The sequence below is a fragment of the Gopherus evgoodei genome, chromosome 3 (assembly GCF_007399415.2).
Source record: "Gopherus evgoodei ecotype Sinaloan lineage chromosome 3, rGopEvg1_v1.p, whole genome shotgun sequence".
Classification (NCBI taxonomy): domain Eukaryota; kingdom Metazoa; phylum Chordata; order Testudines; family Testudinidae; genus Gopherus; species Gopherus evgoodei.
In genome coordinates, this window is record NC_044324.1 from 169,548,990 (window position 1) to 169,575,303 (window position 26,314).

The 26,314-nt window shown below is 39.1% G+C and overlaps 1 protein-coding gene across 1 annotated transcript in view; it reads left to right on the plus strand.

Annotated features, from left to right (window-relative positions):
• CDC42BPA (CDC42 binding protein kinase alpha) overlaps positions 1-26,314 on the plus strand; it is a 370,767-nt gene that overhangs the window by 216,437 nt on the left and 128,016 nt on the right. Inside the window, 7 exon segments of the mRNA XM_030557374.1 lie at positions 4,252-4,345; positions 5,247-5,447; positions 6,042-6,290; positions 15,279-15,358; position 15,768; positions 17,792-17,954; positions 23,640-23,762. Coding sequence (XP_030413234.1) covers positions 4,252-4,345; positions 5,247-5,447; positions 6,042-6,290; positions 15,279-15,358; position 15,768; positions 17,792-17,954; positions 23,640-23,762 — 911 coding nt within the window.

The window sequence follows — 26,314 nt, forward strand, 5'->3', positions numbered from 1 at the left end:
TAATTCTTTGACATGTAGTGTTAGCAACATTCAGCAAAACTGGGACTGAAGAATGTTGCTTAGTGGATGCTCAAATGCTTATTTCAGTTTACATTTTAAGAATTAGCCATTATTTGTTGGGCCCTCTTCTGAGATTTGAAAATTATAATTCCTCTAATAATACTTGCTTGCCTCTTGATAAATGTATTTGCTATGCTTCTAGAGTGGCAGGAGCTCTTTGTTAGAGTGAGTCACTCCAAACCAGTGGCTGTTTCTAAATGTTGTGAAAATAGAGCTTTTTTCTTTGTGTATTTTACTTCCAAGTCAGTGTTTTTCTGCATATGAATACCAAACATAGTAAGATCTAAATACTATTGATCTAAGACTGTTCGGTTTTAAATTTGATTTGAGTCAGAAGTGCCTATTTCGTAGCTTTACCAATTATTCTGATCATCTTTAAAAAGTTAGCTACCCACTCTAACTGGCAGCAGTACCCATGATAATGCAGTATTAACTTATACTTGCAATATGCTGGACTGAGTATATTTAAGGCAACATTAACCCTCCACCCTGTACTCTGTGGTATCCTTTTTCTGAGTCAAAGCTAAGCTTGAAGGTCAGTGGCCAAGGGAGATGCAGGTTTGCATAGCTGTCTGGGATTCCCTTGAATGTCTACCCTCTTCTTGTCTTTTTGCATGCTATTTGGTGTAACTGCAAAGAATGGAGCAATCTCCATGCATCGCGCTCAGGGGTGTGAAAAAACATCCCTCTGAGCACTGCAAGATACAGCGCTGTAAAGCCTCAGTATAATCAGTGCCGCAGCGCTGGGAGCGCGGCTCCCACCGCTGCAAGCTACACCCATAAGAGATGTGGTTTACGTGCAGCGCTGGGAGAGCTCTCTCCCAGTGCTGGCGCTCCGACTACATTCACACTTTAAAGCTCTGCTGCGGCTTTTGTGAAGTAGGGAATTAAGTGGACCAATGTCCAGTAATAATTTTATCTGAGAACTCTGTGAAAATCAAAAGACTACCTTGAAAGGGAGAGTCAGGAGGAATTAGCTGTAAAGACAGTTCTGCTTTTTACAGAAGTGTTTCTGTTAATATGCGTCATGATTGAGTCAGGAGCTTTGATCTGTGAAAGTAGACAGAAAACTGAAACCATGTACTTTTGTCAACTTAAACCATAACAAATAAATGTTAGCATCTGTATAAATCTTCATTAATTTCTTTTCTGCTTGATACTACACTTGTTGAAGTGGTAAAAGCTCCCATTGACTTAAGTGGTGCAGTATCAGAACCTAAAGAGCAACCTTTTTTTGACAAAATAAATTTCCCTCAAAACACTAAATTAACCCTATTTTTATTGTTACAAACTATAATAAGTTAATACAAAGTATAAAACGTGTGTAAAGCTTGACATTTTACCCCTAGTGCTATAGAGTGTATCATCTTTCCCATTATAAACCTTTAATTACAAAGGTTTATAAACCAGTCTTAACAATTTTTCTCTGAGGTATAGCAAAGCCCACTAAGATCTCAGACTACGAATAATTCAGTTTACTGTTTGCCAACATTTGGAAAAAAAAGTTGATTAATCATTTATAGGTTGTATGCAGTGTTGTTGTAACCATATTGGTCCTAGGATTTGAGAGAGACAAGTTAGGCATGGTGGTATCTTTTATTGGACCAACTTCTGTTGGTGAGAGAGAGATGAACATTTGAGCTCACGCAGAGCTCTTTTTAAACTAAGTGGAGCTAAGTGTGAGCTTGAAAATTCATCTCTCTCTCACCAACAAAAGTTGGTCCAATAAAGATACTGTATTACCTCAGTCACCTTGTTTCTAATTTATATGTTAGTCATTTATAGGGTATTATAAGAATGAAATAAAGTTAGTATTTTCAATTGCTATTTTTTCCTGTTTTGTTCTTATGCCTCATAAATAGCTCAAATCTTTGAAAGCTAACGTTGTGGCAGTCAATTCATGGTCTTCCTTTTGAATATTTTGGGTCAGGGTAGGATGAGAGTTTAATACCTTTGCCATATTTTTGAGAAATGCAGTTTAATGGGTAAATGCTATAGTTGTGTTTTAATTATTATTTATTTGTATTCTATTATTTGAATAATTAAAATATATATTGCATTTGGACCTCATCCAGATGCCTAACCACCAAGGTCTTAGTTCTGCCCTTGTCTCCATGTGGGTGTTCCCTCACACAGTCAGCTGCAGAATTTGGGCCCAGTTAATCTATGAATTTCAGATTCCCTGTGTACTCAGTTACCTGGGAGACATGAAAGCCTTAGATAAAAAACTGTCAGATTTATACAAGAAGAGTGCAATCCTATAAAGGTATGTGCAAGGATGGACCTCATGCCTATGCACAGAGCCCTGCAAACCTATGGCTATCAGCTTTATATCCACGGATATCTGCAGATGCGGATATCCGTGAACCATGTTTGTGGATCGCGGATGGATGCAGACCCAAATTTTATATCCATGCAGGGCTCTACCTGTGCAGATCCCTTTGCGGAATCAAGACCTAATTTTGTGAAATAAAAATTCACAAACAGCTAATTACAGTTGTCATTACTCTTAAAATTTTAGCTTAATTTTACAGCTCACTTTGTACTTAATACATATTTTAAAAATATTTTGAACTTGCTTTCATCAAAGATTTTTTAAAATTTACAATTTAAAAAAAAATCCCACAACTCTTCCTCCTCCACCTCCTCCCTCTTTCCCCCAAAAATCTAAAACAAATCTCCCCACAAAAAAACCCCACTACATTGTAAGGAATGACTCCTGAAATCTATTAGATGTCAATCATAATTCTAAATCCCATGGCTTTTATAGATTTGAGATAAAATCAGTACTTTAACAGAGTTTATGTTGTAAATTCCTTAAGTTATGTATTCTTTTATGACCCTCACTTTCTCCACTCTTCCCTCTTAGAGGCATTTCATGGGAGTACTTTTATAACTAGGACCTTTGAAAGTGAAGGTCCAAAATCTGTCTCTAATTATGCTGGGGTAAATCTGTCATAATGCCACTTCAGGCAATGGATTTACACTTCAGGTCCAGAGAGCCCAAATCGCCATTGACTTAAATTGACTCCTATGAAATTATTGTGGCCGATGGTGTCACAGAAGCAGCACACACAGAATCAAAGACAACTGACATATGTGGGTTCAGCTCCATGAAACTGCCAATGATGAACATGGCCCTATTTATTTATGGCCTCCAAGTTCTGGCTGTCAGGTTAGACAAGACATCTGTTCCTACAATCCTGTTGCTTACAGAATATAATATAGTAGTCCCACCCCTAGGCTGGCAGATCATCAGATTTCTTGAATTAATTGTTTATGCTTAAAAAATGTTGAATGACAATTCTCAGAGTTCATGTGGGGTTTATAAAACCATTGCATTCTTACAGGAGAGCTGTAGCTGTGTGCTCATGGTTTGTTGGTTTGTTTGAATAGATTTTTTTTTTTAAATGTGTGTGACTCAGAAAATAAAAGTGGGTTCTCAAACCAACACAAGTTGACTACTTACAAGGGTATCACCAACAGTTTCATGAGCAGGCTGTAAGCTAGTGCAGGATCTTCCTCAGAGACCTATCAGCAGGTCTATGAAATGGCATTGTCACTAATTCCAGATTGAACATCCACCTAGCCTTATGAGAGGATAATGTGAACTACAATAAAAGAATGTGTTTGTGTTGGGCATGAGAACACATAATAGAAATACAGAAATGTATAGATGAAAGATGCTAAATCTTAATATTGCATAAATTATTTGTTGTAACTTTGTTCCACAGTTACATATGGGAGATGTTTTCTTAGCCTAGTGCCAGTATGTCATTTAAGAATACCCCTCTAGACATTTTGAAATGATTTAGACGTCTCTGTTATTTTAGTGAAATATTAGATTATAGCACAGTCTAAAGAATGCATAGGACTATGCAGACACTCTTCTATTGTTTTCTTTATATGGATACAGGTGTAAATTGTCTGTGACCTTGTGGAGTTTGACCACGTGATTATTATTATTTTTATGGTGGTTACATGGTTAAATCCCTGGATGCTTCATTGAAAATTTCCAATTGTATGTACCGACTGGATGGCAAGTGTTTTATGAATAAAGTCATGTAGTGAGCCACTCAGTTAATGATCTTGCACTGCCAGTGAATGAAAAAACAAGTTTCAAAGTTTTTGCCCAGGAGGATGCATTATGTTTTTTCTTCATGCTAATTAATGAATACATTTCATTTGCAGGGACATTAAACCAGACAACATCTTGATGGATATGAATGGACATATTCGGTTAGCAGATTTTGGTTCTTGTCTGAAACTGATGGAAGATGGAACGGTAAATTAGAAGGAATGTTACAGCTATGATATCCCCCCGCAACCCGCTTTCCTTTCTTGTCTCTACTTACCAGTGAAATTTCTGCTCACAAAGAAGTCCTATTTGTGCAGGAAATGTCATTTTTTAAATGCACATTTTTAGTATTGACAGTGATAGCATTTGTACAGTTTTATAATATGGTTGTGTTTGGTTTCAGTTCAAAATATATCTGCATTCTATTTGAATTTTGTCTTTGTTAAATGCATTTTTATTTCATTTCGTTAATAGAAGTTAATAAAGGGAGGGCATATAATCAAAATTAGTACATATCCATAGGAAAGGTGTAAGACACCCAGTTTTGAGCCTCATGCCATAATAATTATTCAGGCAAAGTACTGATTGATTTCACTCAGATCAGGGCTTTGGCAGAATCAGAATCAGGTACCATTGATATCACTTCGTCCTATTGCAGTGCTGTGTTTAAACTTATACAATGTGTGGTGTATATGGCAAGAATGTAGTTCCAGTATGATAATCATACCCTGGAGCATCTGAATTAATAATATGTGTGATTGTCAGGGAGATGATAATTAAGTTATAACTGCAAACTCAGAAACTGCCTTCTGTTTGGCATTCATCACAGTTCACAGCAAAAGTAAGTTATTAGAATACCCAATAAGTTTTTTCAGAACTTCCTGTTTGAAACACTGAAGTAGCTCAGACACATGAGAACATTTTTCTTCTCATCAGTTGTTATTTAGAAACCTAGTTTTTTGTATTAGAGTTCACTGTTTATAATTTGAATTACAAACTTACATATGCACATGATACCCCTCAACTTCTTTCAAACCCCCCCACACACTGGCACTACTGTCTGTAACCATGTATGTCATTTTTACTCATGGAAATGCTAATGCCGCAGGTCCAGTCTTCGGTGGCAGTTGGAACTCCAGACTACATCTCTCCAGAAATCCTGCAGGCCATGGAAGATGGAAAAGGGAAGTATGGACCTGAGTGTGACTGGTGGTCCCTAGGTGTTTGCATGTATGAAATGCTTTATGGAGAAACGCCCTTTTATGCAGAGTCCTTGGTGGAGACCTACGGGAAAATAATGAACCACAAAGTTAGTGTTTTTTCTATCTTTTGTAAACTAATTTTAGTGATTAAAAGGGATTAGCTTAAAGGTCTATTTAGAAAGAAAGTTCTTATGTCATGATCATATTCATGTTCATAAATCTTAAATATAAATTTGGTTTCCATACATTATATTTTGTGGTTATGAATTGCAGCTGGCTTTGCTTTTGAATAAGATAGTCCAAAACTAAAAACCTGGTTATACAATGGTGGCTATTAGTTCACCCCAAGGAGTAAGTCTTGGCTATGCTACATCACTCTGTTCTATTTTTTGCTGGTGGATCCATTTGTTGGCTTAGGAAAGAGATCCTTAAACATTCTTCCACCTGGAGGCAAAGATAGATTCCAAAAATGTACATGAGACATTTGAATAAATAAAAAAGGAGGAGACAGTTATTGCACTTTCAATATTTTCTATCATCTGGGGAAGATTTTTTCCTTGAAACTTATTGCATTCATTTAACAGTGAGAGCCTGAGTATTTGCAAAGTCCTATTTTTCTGTACAGAAACAACCATGAAGGAACCTGACTTTTGTGACATTTTCTTGGTAATAAACTATTTCCTCCTGTTTTATTCTTTAAGGAGAGGTTTCAGTTTCCTGCACAAGTGACAGATGTGTCTGAAAATGCCAAGGACCTCATTCGAAGGCTCATTTGCAGCAGGGAGCATCGACTTGGGCAAAATGGGATAGAAGACTTTAAGAACCACCCATTTTTTGTTGGGATTGAATGGGATAACATTCGGAACTGTGAAGCCCCTTACATCCCTGAAGTCAGCAGTCCAACTGATACATCAAACTTTGATGTGGATGATGATTGTTTAAAAAACTCTGTAAGTCTAAGATTGTCATTTTTCCAAATCCTGATTTTCTTCATTTCTTGTGATTACAGAGATTTCCAAAATTTCGCACTGAAATCTCAGAATGCTTTGGTGCTATATGATACCCACCAATGCTGTGTACTAGGCAGATACAAATGCTCATCCAAGGAATGAGGCTTGATCCTGCAAACACTTAAGAAGATGAATAAATGTACTCAAGTTGTGTAGAAGTCAGTGTGGGTACTCACTTGAAGAAAGTTACACATATACTTATATGTTTACAGGATGAGACACTTAGGGTATGTTTACAATGCAATTAAACACCTGTGATTGACCCATGTCAGCTGACTTGGGCTTGCTGGGCTTGGCTGCAGGGCTGTGAGGTTGCAGTGTAGATGGTCAGGCTCAGACTAGAGCCCAGGCTCCATGGGAGTCTCAGAGCTTTGACTCTAGCCTGAGCCTGAACGTCTACAGCAGTGGTTCTCAAACTAGGGCTACTGCTTGTTTAGGGAAAGCTCCTGGTGGGCCGGGCCAGTTTGTTTAGCTGTCGCATCCGCAGGTCCGGCCGATCGCGGCTCCCACTGGCTGCGGTTCACTGCTCCAGGCCAATGGAAGCTGCAGGAAGGGGGCCAGTGCATCCCTCGGCCCGTGCCGCTTCCTGCAGCCCCCATTGGCCTGGAGCAGTGAACCATGGCCAGTGGGAGCCGCGATTGGCCGAACCTGCGGATTCAGCAGGTAAACAAAACAGCCCGGCCCGCCAGGGGCTTTCCCTGAACATGTAAGGGCCCTAGTTTGAGAACTACAGTTGTACAGACCCATAGTCTTAGTCCTGTGAGCCCAAGTCAATCGACGTGGGATAGCTACTGGTGGTTAATTGCAGTGTAGACATACCCCTAGTCCAGAATAATAATAATGTTCAAGTAACTTTATTATTCTATAACTGTGGATTATAATCATCTGCTCAAAATTGCTCACAACTGTGCCAATTTCTGATCATTGTAAATGAAATTTTCCATGCCTGATCTCTGCCTCGGGTTGAATTTTTTGAATGTTTGAGTGAAAATGGTTTTGAACGGGAACTTTGAAATTTGGTAGGGGGCAGTCCTAGCATCAGAGAGATGCTTCTTGCTGTCCCTGTGAAAGTACACCCATAAGAATATACATAAGAACGGCCGTACCAGGTCAGACCAAAGGTCCATCTAACCCAGTATCCTGTCTACCGACAGTAGCCAATGCCAGGTGCCCCAGAGGGAGTGAACCTAACAGGCAATGATCAAGTGATCTCTCTCCTACCATCCATCTCCATCCTCTGACAAACAGAGGCTAGGGACGCCATTCCTTACCCATCCTGGCTAATAGGCATTTATGGACTTAACCACCATGAATGTATCCAGTTCTCTTTTAAACGCTGTTATAGTACTAACCTTCACAGCCTCCTCAGGCAAGGAGTTCCACAAGTTGACTGTGCGCTGCGTGAAGAAGAACCTTCTTTTATTTGTTTTAAACCTGCTGCCTATTAATTTCATTTGGTGACCCCTAGTTCTTGTATTATGGGAATAAGTAAATAACTTTTCCTTATCTACATTCTCCATATCGCTCATGATTTTATATACCTCTATCATATCCCCTCTTAGTCTCCTCTTTTCCAAGCTGAAGAGTCCTAGCCTCTTTAATCTTTCCTCATATGGGACCCTCTCCAAACCCCTAATCATTTTAGTTTCCCTTTTGAACCTTTTCTAGTGCCAGTATATCTTTTTTGAGATGAGGAGACCACATCTGTACACAGTATTTGAGATGTGGATGTACCATTGACTTATATAAGGGCAATAATATGTTCTCAGTCTTATTCTCTATCTCCTTTTTAATGATTCCTAACATCCTGTTTGCTTTTTTAACCGCCTCTGCACACTGCGTGGACATCTTCAGAGAACTATCCACGATGACGCCAAGATCTTTTTCCTGATTCGTTGTAGCTAAATTAGCCCCCATCATATTGTATGTATAGTTGGAGTTATTTTTTTCAATGTGCATTACTTTACATTTATCCACATTAAATTTCATTTGCCATTTTGTTGCGCAATCACTTAATTTTGTGAGATCTTTTTGAAATTCTTCACAGTCTGATTTGGTCTTAACTGTCTTGAGCAGTGTAGTATCATCTGCAAACTTTGCCACTTCACTGTTTACCCCTTTCTCCAGATCATTTATGAATAAGTTGAATAGGATTGGTCTGAGGACTGACCCTTGGGGAACACCACTAGTTAGTTACCCTTCTCCATTCTGAGAATTTACCATTAATTCCTACCCTTTGTTCGCTGTCTTTTAACCAGTTCTGAGTCCATGAAAGGACCTTCCCTTTTATCCTATGATAGCTTAATTTATGTAAGAGCCTTTGGTGAGAGACCTTGTCAAAGGCTTTCTGGAAATCTAAGTGCAGATTTATTATAAGCCACAAAAGTCTGCTGTTTGCACATGTGCAGTAATGCTTGTTCAGCATTTGCTTCTGAATTTTCTGGACATGACAGCTGCACTGTATATGCGCCCAGGCTCCACTGAGTGTTCTATATTGTTCTGATGCAGCCAAATGACATGAACCTCCAGATAGGACATAGACAAAATTAATCCCTGCTCCTGCTGTTTTCCCCCCATCAAAATACCTTTTGTCATAATGGAATGTGGAAAGGCCCTTACAACTGGAGCTCAATTGGTAGAGATCTGTGCTATATAGCTGAAGGTCTTAGAGTCAGGTCGTGCAGGGAATGTCTACAGTTTTACATGATAGTGGGTTTTTTTGTTTGTTTTTTTCATTTTTCTTTTTTTAAGTTTTTTAACCTTACATACAAAGAAATATGTTAAAAGAACATGAAGGTTGCAAAGTCAAGCACTCAAAAGTAGAAGTGCCAGAATTAAGGTTGCCTATATGGAGATATGTTATACTGCCATCATGTACCTGATCACATACAATTTTTTCCACAGGATCTCTGGAGGAAAGAAACAGCGGTCCTCTGACTGGCATTTAACTCTGACTGAATATAACTAGAATCTATCCCTGGCTCTGATACTGGGCCAGTCACTTAAATTGGACACTAATTGTTTAGACTTCATTTTCTAGGTGCCTAATATGAAACACCTAGGTCTGCTTTTCAGAAGAGCTGCGCCCTCCAGCTCCTTTGGAAGTGAATCTGTGGATTCTCAGAACCTCTGAAAAATCTGATGCAAAATTAATGGACATTTAAAAAAAAATTATTGCAAATTTTGGCCTTAATATTTCTTTGCCTCAATCCCTATCTGCAAAATGGGAATGATAATACCTCCTTGTCTCATAGAGGTGTTCTTAGAGCTGGTCTACACTAGGGAGGGGATCGATCTAAGATACGCAACTTCAGCTATGTGAATAACGTAGGTGAAGTCGAAGTATCTTAGATCAAATTACCTACCGTCCTCACAGCGTGGGATCGACATCCGTGGCTGCCCCTGTCGACTCCGCTACTGCCGTTCGCGTTGGTGGAGTTTCGGAGTCGACAGGAGCGCGTTTGGGGATCCATATGTTGTGTCTAGATGAGACGTGATATATCGATCCCCAAGAAATTGATTGCTACCCGCCGATACGGCGGGTAGTGAAGACGTAGACTCAGAAAAGTTCATTAATGTTTGTAAGTTACTTAGATACTATAGTCGTGCCATAGTAAAGTCTATGAGGACATTAATATTTTTTTTATACAGTGCAGGGTTTGGATGTTGTGCAGTAAATGAGGTAAGGGGCCACACATTCAATCCTGGGGATTAAAGAAAATACTGACTAGCTGCCATATTTACTGATAACTGTCCATCTTGTAAATTTGAGTGAAGCAGGGATCCTATGGAAAAGTAATATATGATAATGTAATCAGAGACTGTATACACATGCATATGCACAAGGAAGCAAAGTTTAGGTTGCACGGCTACCTTAATTCTGACATTTTCTGGCTTTTGAATGCTTGACTTTACAACCTTCATACAACATTTGTTTAATATAGTTGTTTTGTATGTACTATGATACGTTTAGATTACATTTATGGTACTGTCAGCATAAGTGTGTTGAACTCACAAATTGCAGAAAATTTATATCTTGATCCTTTTGCAGCAATCCACAAAACATCAATGTACTCCTTCAGAAACCCTACAGGGGTTTAAAACTGCATCTATCATGTTGCAGCTACATAACTGAAGATAACTGTCCTATCTCCTTTATGTCATCTTTTCATTAGACTGTTTGTAATCACTTCCACCACCCCTTTCTGCTTTGAAATTGCCTTTGTTTTATTGTGAAGGTAGAAACAAAGGCCCCAGTCCTGCAGTGTGGTCTAGTAGTATGGATCCTTGCACTCTTGTGGAGTCCCAACAACCTCAGTAGAACATTGCAGGGGTCTGTGCTAACGTATCCCATTGTAGAACCTGGGGTCAAAGCTTAACATTTTCCACTCAATTCTACTTTTATACTACATTGACATTATTTTTTAAAGGGACACTTTCAAGATTGCAGCAATAATATGCACAATTTTTAATGAAGACATTGTTAATAATACAACCTTAAATTACTAGATCTGAAAGATTTTTTTAAAATCCAATGTATTTTTAGCTAGTTTGTAGCAATTGTATACAGTGAGATAAGACCAATCAGTTACCCTTTCAGATACTTCGCAGTCGTACATTTATAGTGTATTTGGGTTCCCCGAATCACCTGAGAACATTCAAATATATCTTCCTTCCCAAGTCCATCTCTCACCTCCGTCTTTTTCCTCCCACCCCCACCAAAAAAGCCTCCAAAACTTTATAGCCCTGGTTCTGCAAATGTGCTTAACTTTAAGTATGTTGGTATTCTCGCGGGGTAAAAACTTGGCAAAAGCTCTGACCCAACATGCTCTCTTGCACCAATACTACAGTGAAGATTGTGCATCACATTCAGCAGAACATCTGGAACTCCATTCCGTTCAATGTGAGCCAAAGCGCTGACCTTTGGACCAAATGTAAAGCCACATTGAAGATGATACGGACCACGCGAAGCAGGCAGTTAAATTCTAGGTGTATCTCAGCCAGAAGCAGAAGATTAAGGACAGCATCTATTGTCAACTGCCTAACAGCAAAACCTGGTTGCTGAGGATGACAATGTCTCTTGAGGAGAGGCTGCATACTACCTAGCAAAATGTGAGCAAAGACCTTTTCAGGGACTGTCAATAACGATGTCAGCCTGTAGTTGCCACACTTAGTGTGAGATCCTTTGTCCCTGTACAAGGACGCTATGATGCCATCTTTCCATTCTGCTGGTATTTTGCCTGATGTCCACACTTAGGAACAGTTGATGCAGACCAATGTCCACTGGTTCCGAGGCACTTTTAAGCAACCACTGGTGTGTGGCAGAGATGCATTCTTGTCCCAGTGCTATTCTGTCGAGTTATCGCCTGGCTATTAGAATGTGCTGAGCCGCACATCTGAATCAAGGTTGGTCAAGAAGTATTCACCAATCAAGACTATGTCAATAATGCTTTCCTGCTTGTGAAGAAGTCACCCTCCAAGGTCTCCAAGATGCCACTTGTGTGATAGAGTTGAACATCTCATGGCAGAAGACCAGAACCTCGGAGCTGGGCCACAAGAATCTCTGGTAAAGTGGGATCAAGGACTATGAAGAGCATTGACTAGTTCATCTACCAAGGCTGCAAGTAGAGTTCAAATGGTTGTAGCAAATTAGACGTTCTTCAATGAATAAGTCTTGCCTCCTCCTGCATGAAGTCCTTGTCTTGCTTACAGACACAAATGTCTTTGTGCTGAGACAAAGTTTAGGATCTATCGAACCGATATGCTACCTGTACTTCTGTATTGGTTAGAAACCTGGGTCCTCTTCCAGGCAGACTTTGAGTGTCTGGAGACATTCCATATGCGCTGTCAGGAGCCAAATCCTCAGCATAACGTGGTTTGACTTTGTGTGAAATGTCAGTCTTGTAAAGATTTGGCCTTTCTTCAGTCATTCATTACATTTGAAAGTTGTGTTACCTGCTCTTTGCCTGTATCATCAGGATACATAAAAAATCCACACTGTGCTCTGAAACTCTCCATCAGTACACAAAAGGGTGCTTGCTCTGACCCTGCAAGGTACTGCCTGCCAGACAAACCCAGATAATCATGGATTTAAAGGCTTGAGCCAGATCTGGGAACTTCACTGTATGATGACTTGTGTGACGCCATCAGGCATGGTCACTCTAGTCCTCAGTAGACTATGCATGTTTGATTAGTCCCATTGAAATCAAGTGAACTATTCATATGCTTAAAATTAAGCATGTGCATAAGTGTTTGCAGGATCAGGCCTAAAACTATATTTGCTGAATTAAAATAAAATAATTTCTTAACAAATCTGTGAATGTCTGCATTTGTAATCACCTTTTATTTTTAAGGCAAAAACTTAATTTCAGTCCTAAACTACTTACATGTTCCTTTAAATTCTAGTGTGCATTATGTTGGTACTTTGCAAACCAGAATATTGAGGCTTGTTTATACTAAGTTTATATTCTACTCAGGAGGTGTTATGATGCTGTTTTTTGTAAAATACGTCGCTTCAGAGTGAAAAATAAAATATCACACTCAGTAGGTATGGTCATTATTATGAGGAGTTATGTGCTGGGAAATGGAGTAATTCAAATTTTGATATTATTAATCTGAATTCCAATTTTACAAACTTCTGATATGCTCCCTGAGCTATTTACCAAATCTGTCTTTGCTTGCGTAGTAAAAGATTTGTCTTCTGTTTAAATATTGCTTCTTCAAATTTTGACTCCCAGTTTAATTTGGAAGAGTGTCTTCTAGAATGATCTAATGTCATTTTCACTCTTTCTGTTATCTGAGTATAAAGGTTTCCAAGTGAGAGTAAGGAGAAATGGGCGGGGATTGCAGGGAGTTGGGAGCTGACAAATTATGGGCAATGTCTTCAACCACTTGATTTTTGCATGTTGAAGTGTGTTTTCCATCGTTAAATTTCTGCCCATGACCAAAAAAGTGTTTCATTTCAATAGGAAATTTTGAACTTGCTTTCTTTTGTTCTTATTCCTACTACTCCCTGATTGGTGAATTTTCATATTACATCAGTGGGAATGATTTATTCACTGTTACTTCAACTGATATGAAGTTTTGGAAGGGGATTCTTCCACGACAGGTACAATCTGTGAACCCCAGAAGGGGACTGAGAGTACATTAAGACTATCTGCAATAGTGATTGTAAAGCAAACATGCATGTATAGTCATGGAAATTCTTGTACACACCAGTGAGTGTTCTAATTAGATGTCAGGTACTAGAATTTGAAATTAACATGGGATACAATCAGAGATTATTTGACTTCCCAAAAATATGGATTATTTGTTGTTTTTCTAAATTTTTATTTAGATAAAGAGCTTTCCACACTTAAATCTTCTAAATATGAGGATAGAAAAGAATGCAGAAATCAAGGAATTTTTTCTCACTGTCTGTTTCTATCCAGCCATCCTTTAGATTTTACAATGCCCATTGTGCTAATTAAGGAAGTACTATATAGATTTTGACATTCATTTTCGCGACATTTTAATTTTAACACAATTCATTCTGGTGATAAGTGACCACAAGGACTCATCCATAATCACTAAAAGGCTGTGGACTGTTGCGTACTAAGCTGTATCTCTTAAAAATTCTTACAGTACTTAGGCTAGTAATTCTCGACTCCGAGTGTCAAGAAGTTAGATTCTTCTGGAATGCTATCCAAAACTGTCATTAAAACATGGCTTTGGTTCTTCTGAATGACATGTTATTCTCAGTCTTTTCCTGCTTGATTTAACATGCAAAACTATAAAAAAAACACATGTAGAGAGTTGCTTTCCACTTTACATTTGTTCATCTTTTCCTAAAATGTAACCCTTTCTTAAAATGACAGGCCTTTTTAGAGCTTTCAAGGTGATAGTCTTCTTCAAAATTAGTTTTTTCTGGTGATTAAGGTGATGTAATAGGATACAACTACATAAGAAAAGCTGGGAGATAAACAAGAGTATAAAGACATGAATCTTGCACCCTTACTGAAGAGGATATTACAGCATTTGGAGTACATACCCCTCTCCAGCCCCATAGTGATTGCAACTGTGTGGCCTAGTGATATCTTAGGGTTTGTACACACTAATGCTTACTTCAGTATAACTTAAGTCCCTCAGGGGTGTGGAAAAGCCACCCCCTTGAGCAACATGACTTACACCAACCTAAGCACTGGTGTGGACAGCGCTATGTTGGCGGGAGATACTCTCCTGCCAACATAACTACTGCCTCTCAGTGAGGTGGAGTAATTATGCTGATGGGAGAGCTCTCTTCTGTCAGCATAGAGTGTTTGCAAAGCAGCACTACAGCAGCTCAGCTACATCTGTATGGTCTAGCGTAGACTAACCTTTAGTGTTAGCACACGGAGGATCTGAGTTAAAGGCTTGAGCTTGGTATGTTGTTCCTGGGCTGGCAGGAGCTAGAAGCACTGTGAAGGAAGCATGCTCAGTCCATTGATAGAGTTTTGAACATCCTATCATATCATTCTTTCCAGCAACCACTCTGAATGACATTCCCTCTAGGGGAATCACTAAGCTATCTCAGGAGTTGGACTGACAGACTTCAGAGAGGGAGAACAAGTTGACTCAAGAGGTAGGGAAAGTAAAGGGAAGGATAGCTCTGACAGCATCTTCAAGAATCCTTAGGGAGAAAGAAAATAATGAACCAGCTTATAATTTCCATAATAACCTTTAATGATACCACATCTGAATAAAAAGTCCTCTTCCTGTGAACTATTTGTATCTTTTTGAATTCAGAGCCAGATTTAGATTTTGCTGTTTCATATTTAATCTTCAGATAAAGATCATTGTGGATCTGGTTAGTGAAACAGCAGCACTAACATTTGATGATTCATTACCATTCAGTAATGTTTTTCAAAATTGGTAGAATTCAGCTTAACCAGATGTTCTTTTATCTCCTAGGAGACAATGCCTCCACCAACACACACTGCATTTTCTGGTCATCATCTGCCATTTGTGGGTTTTACATATACAAGTAGCTGGTAAGTCAGAGTTCTTCAGTTGTCAAAGTATGGTGGATACATGAATGTGCTAAACTTCTGATCTGTTGTGTGCCACAAATTTATATAAACCTATAAAATAGAGTGAAGAAACAACTGCACTTGGCTGTTGAGGAAAATGCTTTTATTAAGCAGATTATTATATGCTCAGTAGTTGAATAGGACACATCTAAAATCAGATCCTGTCCCAAGGAGCCAATTCTCTTACAGTCTGCTCTACACCTGAGACTTAGCTTGAATTAGCTATATTGCTCAGAGGTATGAAATATCCATGTCCCTAAGATGTAATTAAGCCAGCCTGTGTCCCTGTATAGATATTGCTAGGTCAATGGGAGAATTCTTCTATCAATCTAGCTACCACCTCTCGAGGAGGTGGATTTAGGAGCAGCAGTGTAAAAACCTCTTCCGTCACTGTAGCAAACGTCTACACTACAAGCAGTGAACTGCAGAATGCCACTGTAGTGCAGACATAGCCTCAGGCTATGTCTTCACTACACACCAGTGGTGGTGACATGTAGTGTGCCAGTAGCTACATGCTGTAGTGAACAGCAGGCTGTGTCGACACTGCAGTGTGTAGCTATGCAGAAAGCGAAAGGCTCTGGAAGAGGGGAAGTGCTGGGGAAAGGCTTCAACAGCTCACTGCTGCTGGAGCCTTTCACTGTGGCAAGGAAAGACTCTGGCAGGGGAGATGCACAGGGAAAGGCTCAGCCTTTCCCCATTGCCAGAGTCTTTCCCTGCATTAAGGATGAGCTCCAGCAGCAGGGAGCTGGCAGAGCCTTTCCCTGCAGCAGGAAGAGGCTCTTCAGTATAGAGCTGCCCAGAGCCTTTCTCTGCTGGGAGGAGTCTTCCTGTGGTGCGGGAAGACTCTAGCAGCAGGGAGATAGCAGAATGCTACATTGTTAAAAATAGCAGTGTAGAGAGGGAGAGACAACTTGTGTGAATATAGAGCACATAGGGCAATGCTTGATTTTGTGCCAGGGCTTGTCAGGGCTGACCCCCGGCACCTCTAGGCTTGGCGGTTCATAGCCCTGGCACCTCTGGGCTTGGTCCAGTTATGAAAGTAAAAATACTGCTTGAGCCCCAGCACCTCTTTTATTACAAATTAACCACTGGCATAGGGTAGGTACTTGCATACATATTCACATCCTTCAGACATGTCTTTACTCTGCTTGCCTAAGCTATGCCTCACTGACTACACTGCTGTTTATACCTGTGCTAGGAGGGCTGAGTACGTATGTATTCTACATGCTGCTGAAAGAAGCATGCAGTGTAGACGATACCTTACGGGTGCAATTTACTCCTATGCAGAGAGCCAGCATAAGGCCTGTTTTAAGATCTTATTCTAGCTTCTGGCCAACATGTGATTTTCACCCTAAAAGAGGACACAGAGGTAAGATAAGATGCACTGGAGACTCTGAGAAGGTATCAGCTTTAACTGTTTTTTAAATTATTTCTTTCCTGTCCTTTCATGGCCCTTAAATATAATGGAATGAGAAGTTGTTTAACTATGTTGACTAGAGTTTATAGTTTCCTCGAAGAAGCGAGCCTTTTGGAGGAAATGAACAAAGAGAGTAGAGTAGAGTCTTAGACAGTACCAGTGAAAAGTGAACGAACATTAGCTACTGTTGAGATGAATGTGACAACTGATGCAAGTTTTAAGTTTAACTTTGGTCAGTATTTACTTAGAGGTACAATAAATACTAATGTACCAAAAAGCCAAGGGCCTGATTCTGGCAAACATCTGTGGTTAATGTTACTCACATGAGACGTTCCATTGACTTCAGATAAACTACTCACCTAAATAAAATTAAGCATGTGCATAAGTGCTTGCAAAATCAGGTTCCTAGCCCTTTCATTATATAGTTACATACATGTCTTTATGAGAAGGATCTGGATATGTCTCAATTTTAAATTGTGAAATTTCTTAAGTGTCATTTTTTCAAAAACAAACATTACAAAGGGGGAAATTAAATTAGAAATCTGGGAGAAATTAATTACAGAGAAGACAACCAAATTACATTAATTTTCCGTCTATAATGATACTTAAAATTGATATTGTGGATCTTCAAAGTACCTGGCAAACAAATTAGTAATAATATGAGCTGAATATTAATATAATTTTAGATCTGATCTTGTTGACCTTCGGAAGGTGACTTTTTGTTAATGGCTGATTCCCGACTATCCTTTTTGCTTATCATTAATCAGAATTTTTTTTTACTTGTGGCATTAAAAATGCATTCACAAGATAACTAATGTTGGTTTCCCTAATTAAGTTGCTACAGTCATTAAAAGTTTTATATTTTACGTGATGGAAAAATTTAAAACAATCATTTACTGGTCGGTCAACTGCTTGAATTTTATTATTTTTTTTTCTAAAGTTACCTACCATTTAAAATCCTTTTTTTTTTTTCCCAGTGTGCTTCAGACCGCAGTTGTCTGAGAGTACAGCTGGACCACCCGCTATGGACCTGATGCCAGTGTTCAAAGGACTTGGAGGATAGCTTAGCAACAGAAGCTTATGAGAGGAGAATAAGGCGCCCTGGAGCAGGAAAACTTGAACTCAGTAGAAAACTGCAAGGTAAAGCAATTAGAAAGACCGTTTTGTCACTTTCAGTTGGATTAGGCTGTAGTTTTTGTGAAGTACTTTCAATATTATGGAAAAAAAATTAAAATGTGTTTCCAGGAATGCTTCATTACTTCTATTGACAGATTACACTTAGTTTTTTTTTTTAAAGTCCTAAAGCATCCCATATATGCCGCTTACAATCTGTTGAATTCGCTGAAGCCATGGGTTGGTTATAACTCCAGCTGTGAACACTACATACTTATTATCTGGGGTGGGGGAAGAATCTAGATTTGTGTATTTGGTGCCTACTGAAGATGTGTTGGCACTTTGCAAATAGAAATTGTATGATTTAAAGTCCCCATCCTACAAAAACATTTGCATGTTCTTAACTTTATGTATGCAAGTAATTCCATTGATGCCAGTGGGGATATTCACACGTGTAGTCTTTACAGCATTGAGCCCTAGTCTGTTTACAGAGAGGCAGGGAAAGCTATAATACAGAAATTAGGGTACAACCCCACAAAACAAGGCTCATCTTTAAGTGTAAGGTACAGTATGTTGTTCTTTCTTCTTTAGAGGCATTCAAATGTATGGATTGTTTCGATTTTCTGAAGCATCCCTTGTTTCTTTATTTTGTTCTCTTTTCCTGCTTTTGTGAGTGCACACACTTTATTGTAACCACAATTTAGGCACCAGTATTTGAAAGTTTAACCAATGTGTTTCTTTAATATACCTCAGCAGATACTCTTTTCATAGATCCATGGAGTTTATAGCCAGAAGGGACCATTAGATCATCTAGTCTGACAGGCCATTGATTTTCATCCAGTTACCCCTTTATTGAATCTAATAACTTGTCTTTGACTAAAGCATAACTTGTGTTTGGCTAACGTATATTTTCCAGAAAGGCATCCAGTCTTGATTTGAAGACATCAAGAGATGGAGAATCTACCACTTCCCTGAGTAGTTTGTTCCAGTAGTTAATCACACTCTCTGTTGAAATTTGTGCTTAATTGAATTTGTCTGACTTCAGTTCCCAGCCATTGGTTCTTGTGATGCCTTTCTTTGCTATATTAAAAAGCCCTTTAGTACCTTGTATTTTCTCCCCATAAATATATTTATATACTGTACTCAAGTCACCTCTTAATCTCCTTTCTGATAAACTAAAATGATTGACTTTTTAAGTCCTTTCACTGTAAAGCAGCAGTTCTCCAAACTCATTGCACAGTGACCCCCTTCTGACAACAAAAATTACTAACTGACACCCCAGGAGTGGGGACCAAAGGACCGAGCCTTCCCAAGCCCTTGCCTGAGTCTGCTGCCCCGTGTGGGGACGTGGGGGGCCCCAAACTGAAGCCCAAGGGCTTCTACCTGGGTGGGGGGAAAGAGGGGCATGAACCTTAGCCCCCCCCCCCTGGGTGGTGGGACTGTGGCTCAGCTTTAGCCACAGGAAGTGGGGCTTGGCTTTGGCCCTTGGGCCACAGAAAGTCTAACACTAGCCTTGGCGACCATAACATGGGGTCCTGACACAGTTTGAAAACCCATACTGTAAGGCATTTTCTCCAGCACTAATTTTTTGTGGCTCTTTTCTGCACTTTCTCCAGTTTTTTTCAATATCTTTTTTAAAATTTGAAACACCAATATTGATCTCATCGTGCATACACAGAGATAAACTAACCTTTTTATACATCAAATCACTTTATTAGCCACTTTTGCCACACCATCACCCTGAGAGTTCAAGTTCAGTTGATTGTCCACTATGACTTTTAACTCCTTTTTGGCATCACTGCCTTTCCAGGATATAGTTCCTAGATATGATCCGCATTCTTTATTCCTAGGTGTTATCACGTTGCATTTGCCTTGTATTAAAGCAATTTTGCTTGATTGAGCCCCAACCTCATCCAGGTTGGCAAGTTTTATCAGCAATGATTTTATAGTTACTTTCTGGATCAGTGATGAAAAATGTGAATAGTAGCAAGCTTAGTACTAATCCCCTGTGAAGTCCCATTAGAAACAACACCATTCAGATGTTTCCCCATTAACTGCTTTTTGAGATCTGTTAGCTGGCCAAGTTCTTAATTCATTGAGTGTGCTTTATTGAATATGTATAGCACTAATTTGTTAATCAGAATGTTGTGTGATATTAAGTCAAATGCCTTATCGAAGTCCTTAATATATTACACCTATACAGTTGCCTTTATCAGCCAAACTTGTAATGTCATCAAAATAATGTAATCAGGTTTGTTTGACAAGACCTATTTTCCATAAAACCATTTTGACTGGCATTCATTATATTCCTACCCTTTAATTCTTTATCAGTTGATTCAAATCGGCTTTTCCATTATTTTGGCCCAGATTTGTCAGGTTAATGGGCCTCTAGTTTCCCAAGTCATCCCGCTCACCCTTTTTGAATAGTGGCACAACATTAGCACTCCTCTAGTCTTCTGGGAATTCATGATAGTCTAAGCGTTATTCATATAACATCAGAGAGCCAGAGATCTCCTCAGACAACTCTTTTAGGATTCTTGAATGCAAGTTTATCCAGGTTTTCTGAGCCAGGATGACCTGACCACCACAAAAACACAGGATGCTTCTCACTCCCCAAAAAAGAGCTAGATAGTATGCAGTGATAGATACAAATTATCATCATCATCACCTGCATCCAAGATACTTGGTTCCATTTCTCCCAGTTTTTTTACCTGCATGGTATGTCCATAGTTTTCTGTGGAGGCAGGCCCCAGCCTGTGCCAAACTCTCCTCAAACCCGGTAGCTTTTGGCTCAGCAGGTGTTTCTGCCCCTGATTCTTTTCCCTAGACACTCCTAGATACAACTCCAGTCTTCCAGAGCACTGTCTCATCCTTCTTTCTCTCCTTAGAATGAGCTGGTTCTAACTTATATAGGCCCACACCCTTCCACTCTCAGCTGTCTTTGAGAGGACTACTAATTGGAGTCAGCTGCTTGGGTATTTTGGTTTTGTTTTCCTTCCCTCCCCCATGTGACAGTTCACTCTGTTACACCCTATTAGATATTGTGTAACTTCCGTTACTAAGGGACTGGATAGTACTTCATCATCCCCATGTGATACACCACACCATCCTGTTCCTTTCCAATACAGAACAAAAATATTAATTGAACCCTTCTGCCTTTTCTTCATAATTAACATTTTACATCTCTTTTTGTTCCTAGTACACTTTTTAAAAACTTCTTGTCCTTAGCCCTGCTATCTATGGATTTTTTCCCTGATGATGTTAGCTTTCCTTGTCAATTTTCTGAACATCATAACTTCTAATTTATATCAATAGTTACCTATTCCCCCTTTTTCATTTAGTAGATACTTTTTTTTTATTTATAATTCTTGTCTTCCTCACCCCCAACCAGGATGGGCTTTTAGTTGAAGATGTTTGATTGTGGATCATGGCTTTTTAGCCATCTAATAAACTCTGCTTAAAAATCTCCCAATTTTCATTTTGCATTTCTGTCTAAACTTTTCCTCTCAATCAGTTTCACTCATAATTTTCTTGAGCTTTGGGGAATTATCCCTTTTGAAGCACCAGGTGTATATCTATAATTTTTATACACTCTAATGATGTTTTACTACTGGATGCATTAGATCTCCAGCATGCGTTTACCAAATTGAAGTGTCTTGTAACAACACAATTTCCTCCCCACCCCCCTCCACATTACAGAGAGGTGTTTACGGAGTAACTCATCTTGATCTCTAGTTTGATTTGATGGTCTGCTGGTTAACACCTTGATCCATATGCATTAAAAATCATGTGCTTCTGAGTTACCAATTACTTGTAATTGTGCCCTTAGTGTACAGTGTCACTCCTCCACCTGTGCTATCTTTCCTGAACAGGTTATAATCAATGCTTTTAACATTCCAAATAAAGCAGCTGAAATCAGTAAGGCCAAGTATATCAAATTTCTTCACGTCAGTATGAATTTTCAATTCCTCCTATTTTTTTCCAGTCTCCTACCATTGGTATAGACACAATTTTGTGCACTTCTCCACTTACACTGGTCTACAATTTTTGAGAAGTCGTCTGCTTCAGAGATAAAATGTGATATTTATTATGTATTTGATGTGCTGAATTCAAATGACAATTAAAACAACTGATTGGCTACTGTTTCTAAGATTTTACATTTTAGGTCTATGTGTATTGTGTAGATAGTAGAGTTTTAATCATACATTGTAAACCTAGGTCTTTTCATGTGTTTATGGTTGCTTTACATGATATTATTTCACCTGTCCTGTTTATGTAACACTATAAAAATCAGCAAAAGGGTTATATAAATAAAATTTATTATGAAACAAAGGCAAAAAACTACTCTGTACATAGTTTAGTGCTATTCAGTGTCTACTTGGCGCTTCTTGGCTTGTCTCTTGTATTCATTAAATGGAGCATCTCTTGTCACTGTCCAGCAATAGTCTGCAAGCATTGATGGGCTCCATTTGCCCTGATAGCCTGCCATGAGATTCCACTGCTATAGTCTGGAGCCCAACAGCTCTGCCTTACTCTTGGGTAGTTCCAAATTCCTGACAAGGTCATTCGGTTCACCTTGTGTTATGAGCTGTGGTTCAGAGGAGAAGGATGGGAGAAAATGTGGGTCCTGTGACACTGATGGTTCAGGACCAGAAGTTTCATCCTCTTCCTCTTCCTCGTCTGACTCAAGTGAGAATGATTCTGGTGCATCAGGAACCGGCAGTCCTTCTCCATGGGGTACTGGGCGTATAGCTGATAGAATGTTTGGATAATGCACAGTTCACTTTTTCTTCTTTGACACACCTTTCCCAACTGGAGGCACCATGCAGAAGTAACAATTGCTGATATGATCTGTTGGTTCTCTCCAAATCATTGGCACTGCAAAAGGCATAGATTTCCTTTTCCTGTTCAACCACTGGCCAAGATTTGTTGCACAAGTGTTGCAGCATATGTGTGGGGCCCACCTCTTGACATGATCTCCAATTTTGCAGCCAAAATAAAGGTGATAGGCTTTCTTAACCATGGTGGTTATACTGCGCTTTTGTGATGCAAAAGTCACTTCACCACAAACATAGCAGAAGTTATCTGCACTGTTCACACAAGTACGAGGCATCTCTGCTCACTTTGGCTAAACAGAAATGTGTCCCTTTGCAAAATCAAACACCGACAAATAAGAGAGCACAACACTGTATGATTTCTAGAGCTGATGTAGGGCAATTTGTTCAGCAGAGTGATGTAAGCTTTGTTATGATTGCATCATCCATGACTTCTAGGAATAACATGATGCAATTCATATCATGTATGAAACAATACCAGCTTCAGATTGTATCATTCATTGTTTTGCCTAAAAAACAAGTACTGTCCAAACCCAGTCATAGATTTATTCTTGATCCAGTCAAAGATGTATTTTAGTCATTTCTGGTTTAAATTGAGATCCCTTCCCTTTATAACTCACTTATCCTCCGCCATTCCCAAGTCAAGGGTCGTATATACTGACCCAATAGCATATCTTGAAAACTAGAGCCAATCAACAATTTTAAGCATCATTTTCGTTCTCAGTGACCCAGAATTAGTAAAGTTGGACTACTTTATTACAGAAGCATTTTGGCTGTAGAGCAATGTTATCAATAGTGTCACTTTCTTATGACATCTTAAAGAGTATATTGGGGGGAGTGTGGAAGGCTTATCTCATGGTACTCTTCTTGTTTTTAGAATCCACCCAGACAGTCCAGGCTTTACAGTATTCAACTGTGGATGGTCCAGTAACAGCAAGCAAAGATCTAGAAATTAAAAGCTTAAAAGAAGAAATTGAAAAGTTAAGAAAACAGGTAACCGGTAAGTCTCAAGTATTTACATACAATCTTTCAATGGAACAGATGCACTTATAAAGTTATCATGAACAAGGAAAAAAATGACTTTGTTATTGAGAAAACACATCCTTTTTCAGAGAATGCTGATTTCATGAGAGAGCTTGATAGCATCTGCTTTTTTGATGTCCCATCTTAAATTAACCATTCAGCAGTAACTACTGAGAAAAATGTTTTTCTTCTCATTCTATTACATTTATATGTCTGCCATTGTGTACACATTTATCATTGAGGGCTTTATTCTCCTTTACTTATTATGCCCACTGAAACTCCTCTGACTTAAATTGAGTTATTCCTAATTTACACAATTATGAATCAGGCCCTAAAAGAGTAGCCGTGAAACCTCAATTTGCATTGCTATAAGTTTTTCTAACATTATTCTCAGGAACAGATTAAGACTTTCAGTTGCCTTAATTGTTGTGAACGTACAGCAGCAATTTAGCGCTCAGGTTTTTCTGCAAAGTCAAAGGCATATGTGTGCACACATTAGCACTTCTTGCTGTCCCATCCCTTGCTGCATTACTGTATTCAAGCAATAAAGTGAAACTGGTCAATATTACTTTCATGTTCTTGCTTATGTTTGTAAACCCAAGAAGTGTGAATACATTGTGGGCTGCCAGCCTTAGCAGATTTTAAAAACTGGAAGTAAGCATTATTTATATCACTTCATCCTTCTCGCAGAGTAATCTGGTGCCATTGGAGCGTGTGGTAAATTCTTAAGTGAGTTAAATTTGTTACCTGATATTTCAAGCATAATGGGCTGTCATCATAATTCTGATTATAATCCTACTTGCTTTAAAGCATGTTTAAAATCAACAGTGTGTCAGCCAGTATGCAGTCTCATAGTTTTCTTTACCATTTTAAAGTGCATCCAGCAGTTTGGCTGCAGTAGTGGAATGAAATTAAAAGATAAGATTTTTGTTTTATCTGAAATATCCTAATGTGTAGATATTTTTTTCTGCGAGTTTAGCTTTTTCTGGCCAAAATAAGTAGAGATGAATGAATCAAGTAACTATGACAACTGAACCTTGTTGCGGGGGAGGGGGAAGGTTAAAATTTTATGTTACTTGTGTAAGACACATATCCAGGTTTTAGGGATTAAGAATAAATTTATGAATAGTGCTCTGTTGTATGGAAAACACCCCTTGTTCCAAGAAATGCGCCTGAGCTGAACTCTTGAATTCAGATCCATCTGTAAATACAGGGTTTTGAGATTAATATCATGTGTCTGATAAATGGAATCACTTACCATTTCACTTGGTGAGTCATTGGCAGTGACAATGAGACATTCTAATGATCTGTCTATGTCTGATATGCAAAGCATAAAAAATTTGCACATGAAAGATGATTGCTTTGAAACAGGCAATAGAGATCTAGACAACTTTATTCCTCACTACATGTCTCTGAGCATCCTCCTGTCTTGGTGGTAAGGAGATGGCTTTGAATGAAGTTTCTACATTCTGAAGTTTCCTAGTTTGAGACATGATGTCAAGTTGTTTGGCCGAAATTTTGTCTAATCTGTTAAGTGGGATAGTATGTAGGGATTATCCACTGGCTCCTAATTTTTCTATCACATCTGCAGCTCCATCAGAAAGTCAGTAAGCTATATCATCATCTAATTCTTTTTAGCTTCATTTGACTTTAAAAAAGTAAGTTAAGAAACACAGAGTTCTGTGCATTGTTGCAGACACCTGTGAGGCTGGTGTCCAAAGAAAAAGGAACTATGTTGGTTTGGGCTTTATTAGAAATGCAGGTAAAAACAACTGCTAACATGTACCCAATGCACAAAAATTATGGACCAAACAGCCACTCATAAAACTAGCCGTTGAGAGGGTGGAATGAGCAGAATATCTCTCAAATGTCCCAAAAGCTGCCAGACGGAGGAGATTTGTACCTATGAGTGTCTAGACTTCAAGCTGGGGGTGTGATTCCCACTCAAGGAGACATACCCACACTAGCTCTCATCCAGCTGGTGCACTAAGAATAGAGTGTAGGTGTGGCAGCGCAAGTGGCAAAAGGGGCTAGCCTCACCAAGTCAGAGAGACTAGGTACATGCACGGGCCAGCTAGGCCCTCCTGCCACTTGTGCTACCGTGGCTACGCTCTGTTTTTAGCACAGCAGCTTGTCAGAGCTGGACATTGCATCTCTCAGCTCCTCAATGTCATCATCTCCCTTTCCTCTACAGACTCCTTTGTGTGAGAACTTTGTATAGTTCGGGCCATGCAAGTTTTGGAGATCATGATCAGGAAAGAATTCTTCTTGACATTGTAGTGGGGTAACATTATATTTTAATGCATACATTAATGTTGACTAGAGCAGGGGGTGAATCATTGATTTTTTTTCAGTTCATCCAGCAAACCGAAAAATCAGAACAAATAAAAAGTTTGCTGAAAAATTCTGAACATTTTTGGAAGTGAACTGAAAAAGTCTGGTCAGCTTTTGGGTGGGTGGGTGGGTGGGTGAGTGAGTGTTTCCTCTTATAACCTTTAGCCCAGTGGTTGGGGCACTTGCCAGGGAAGT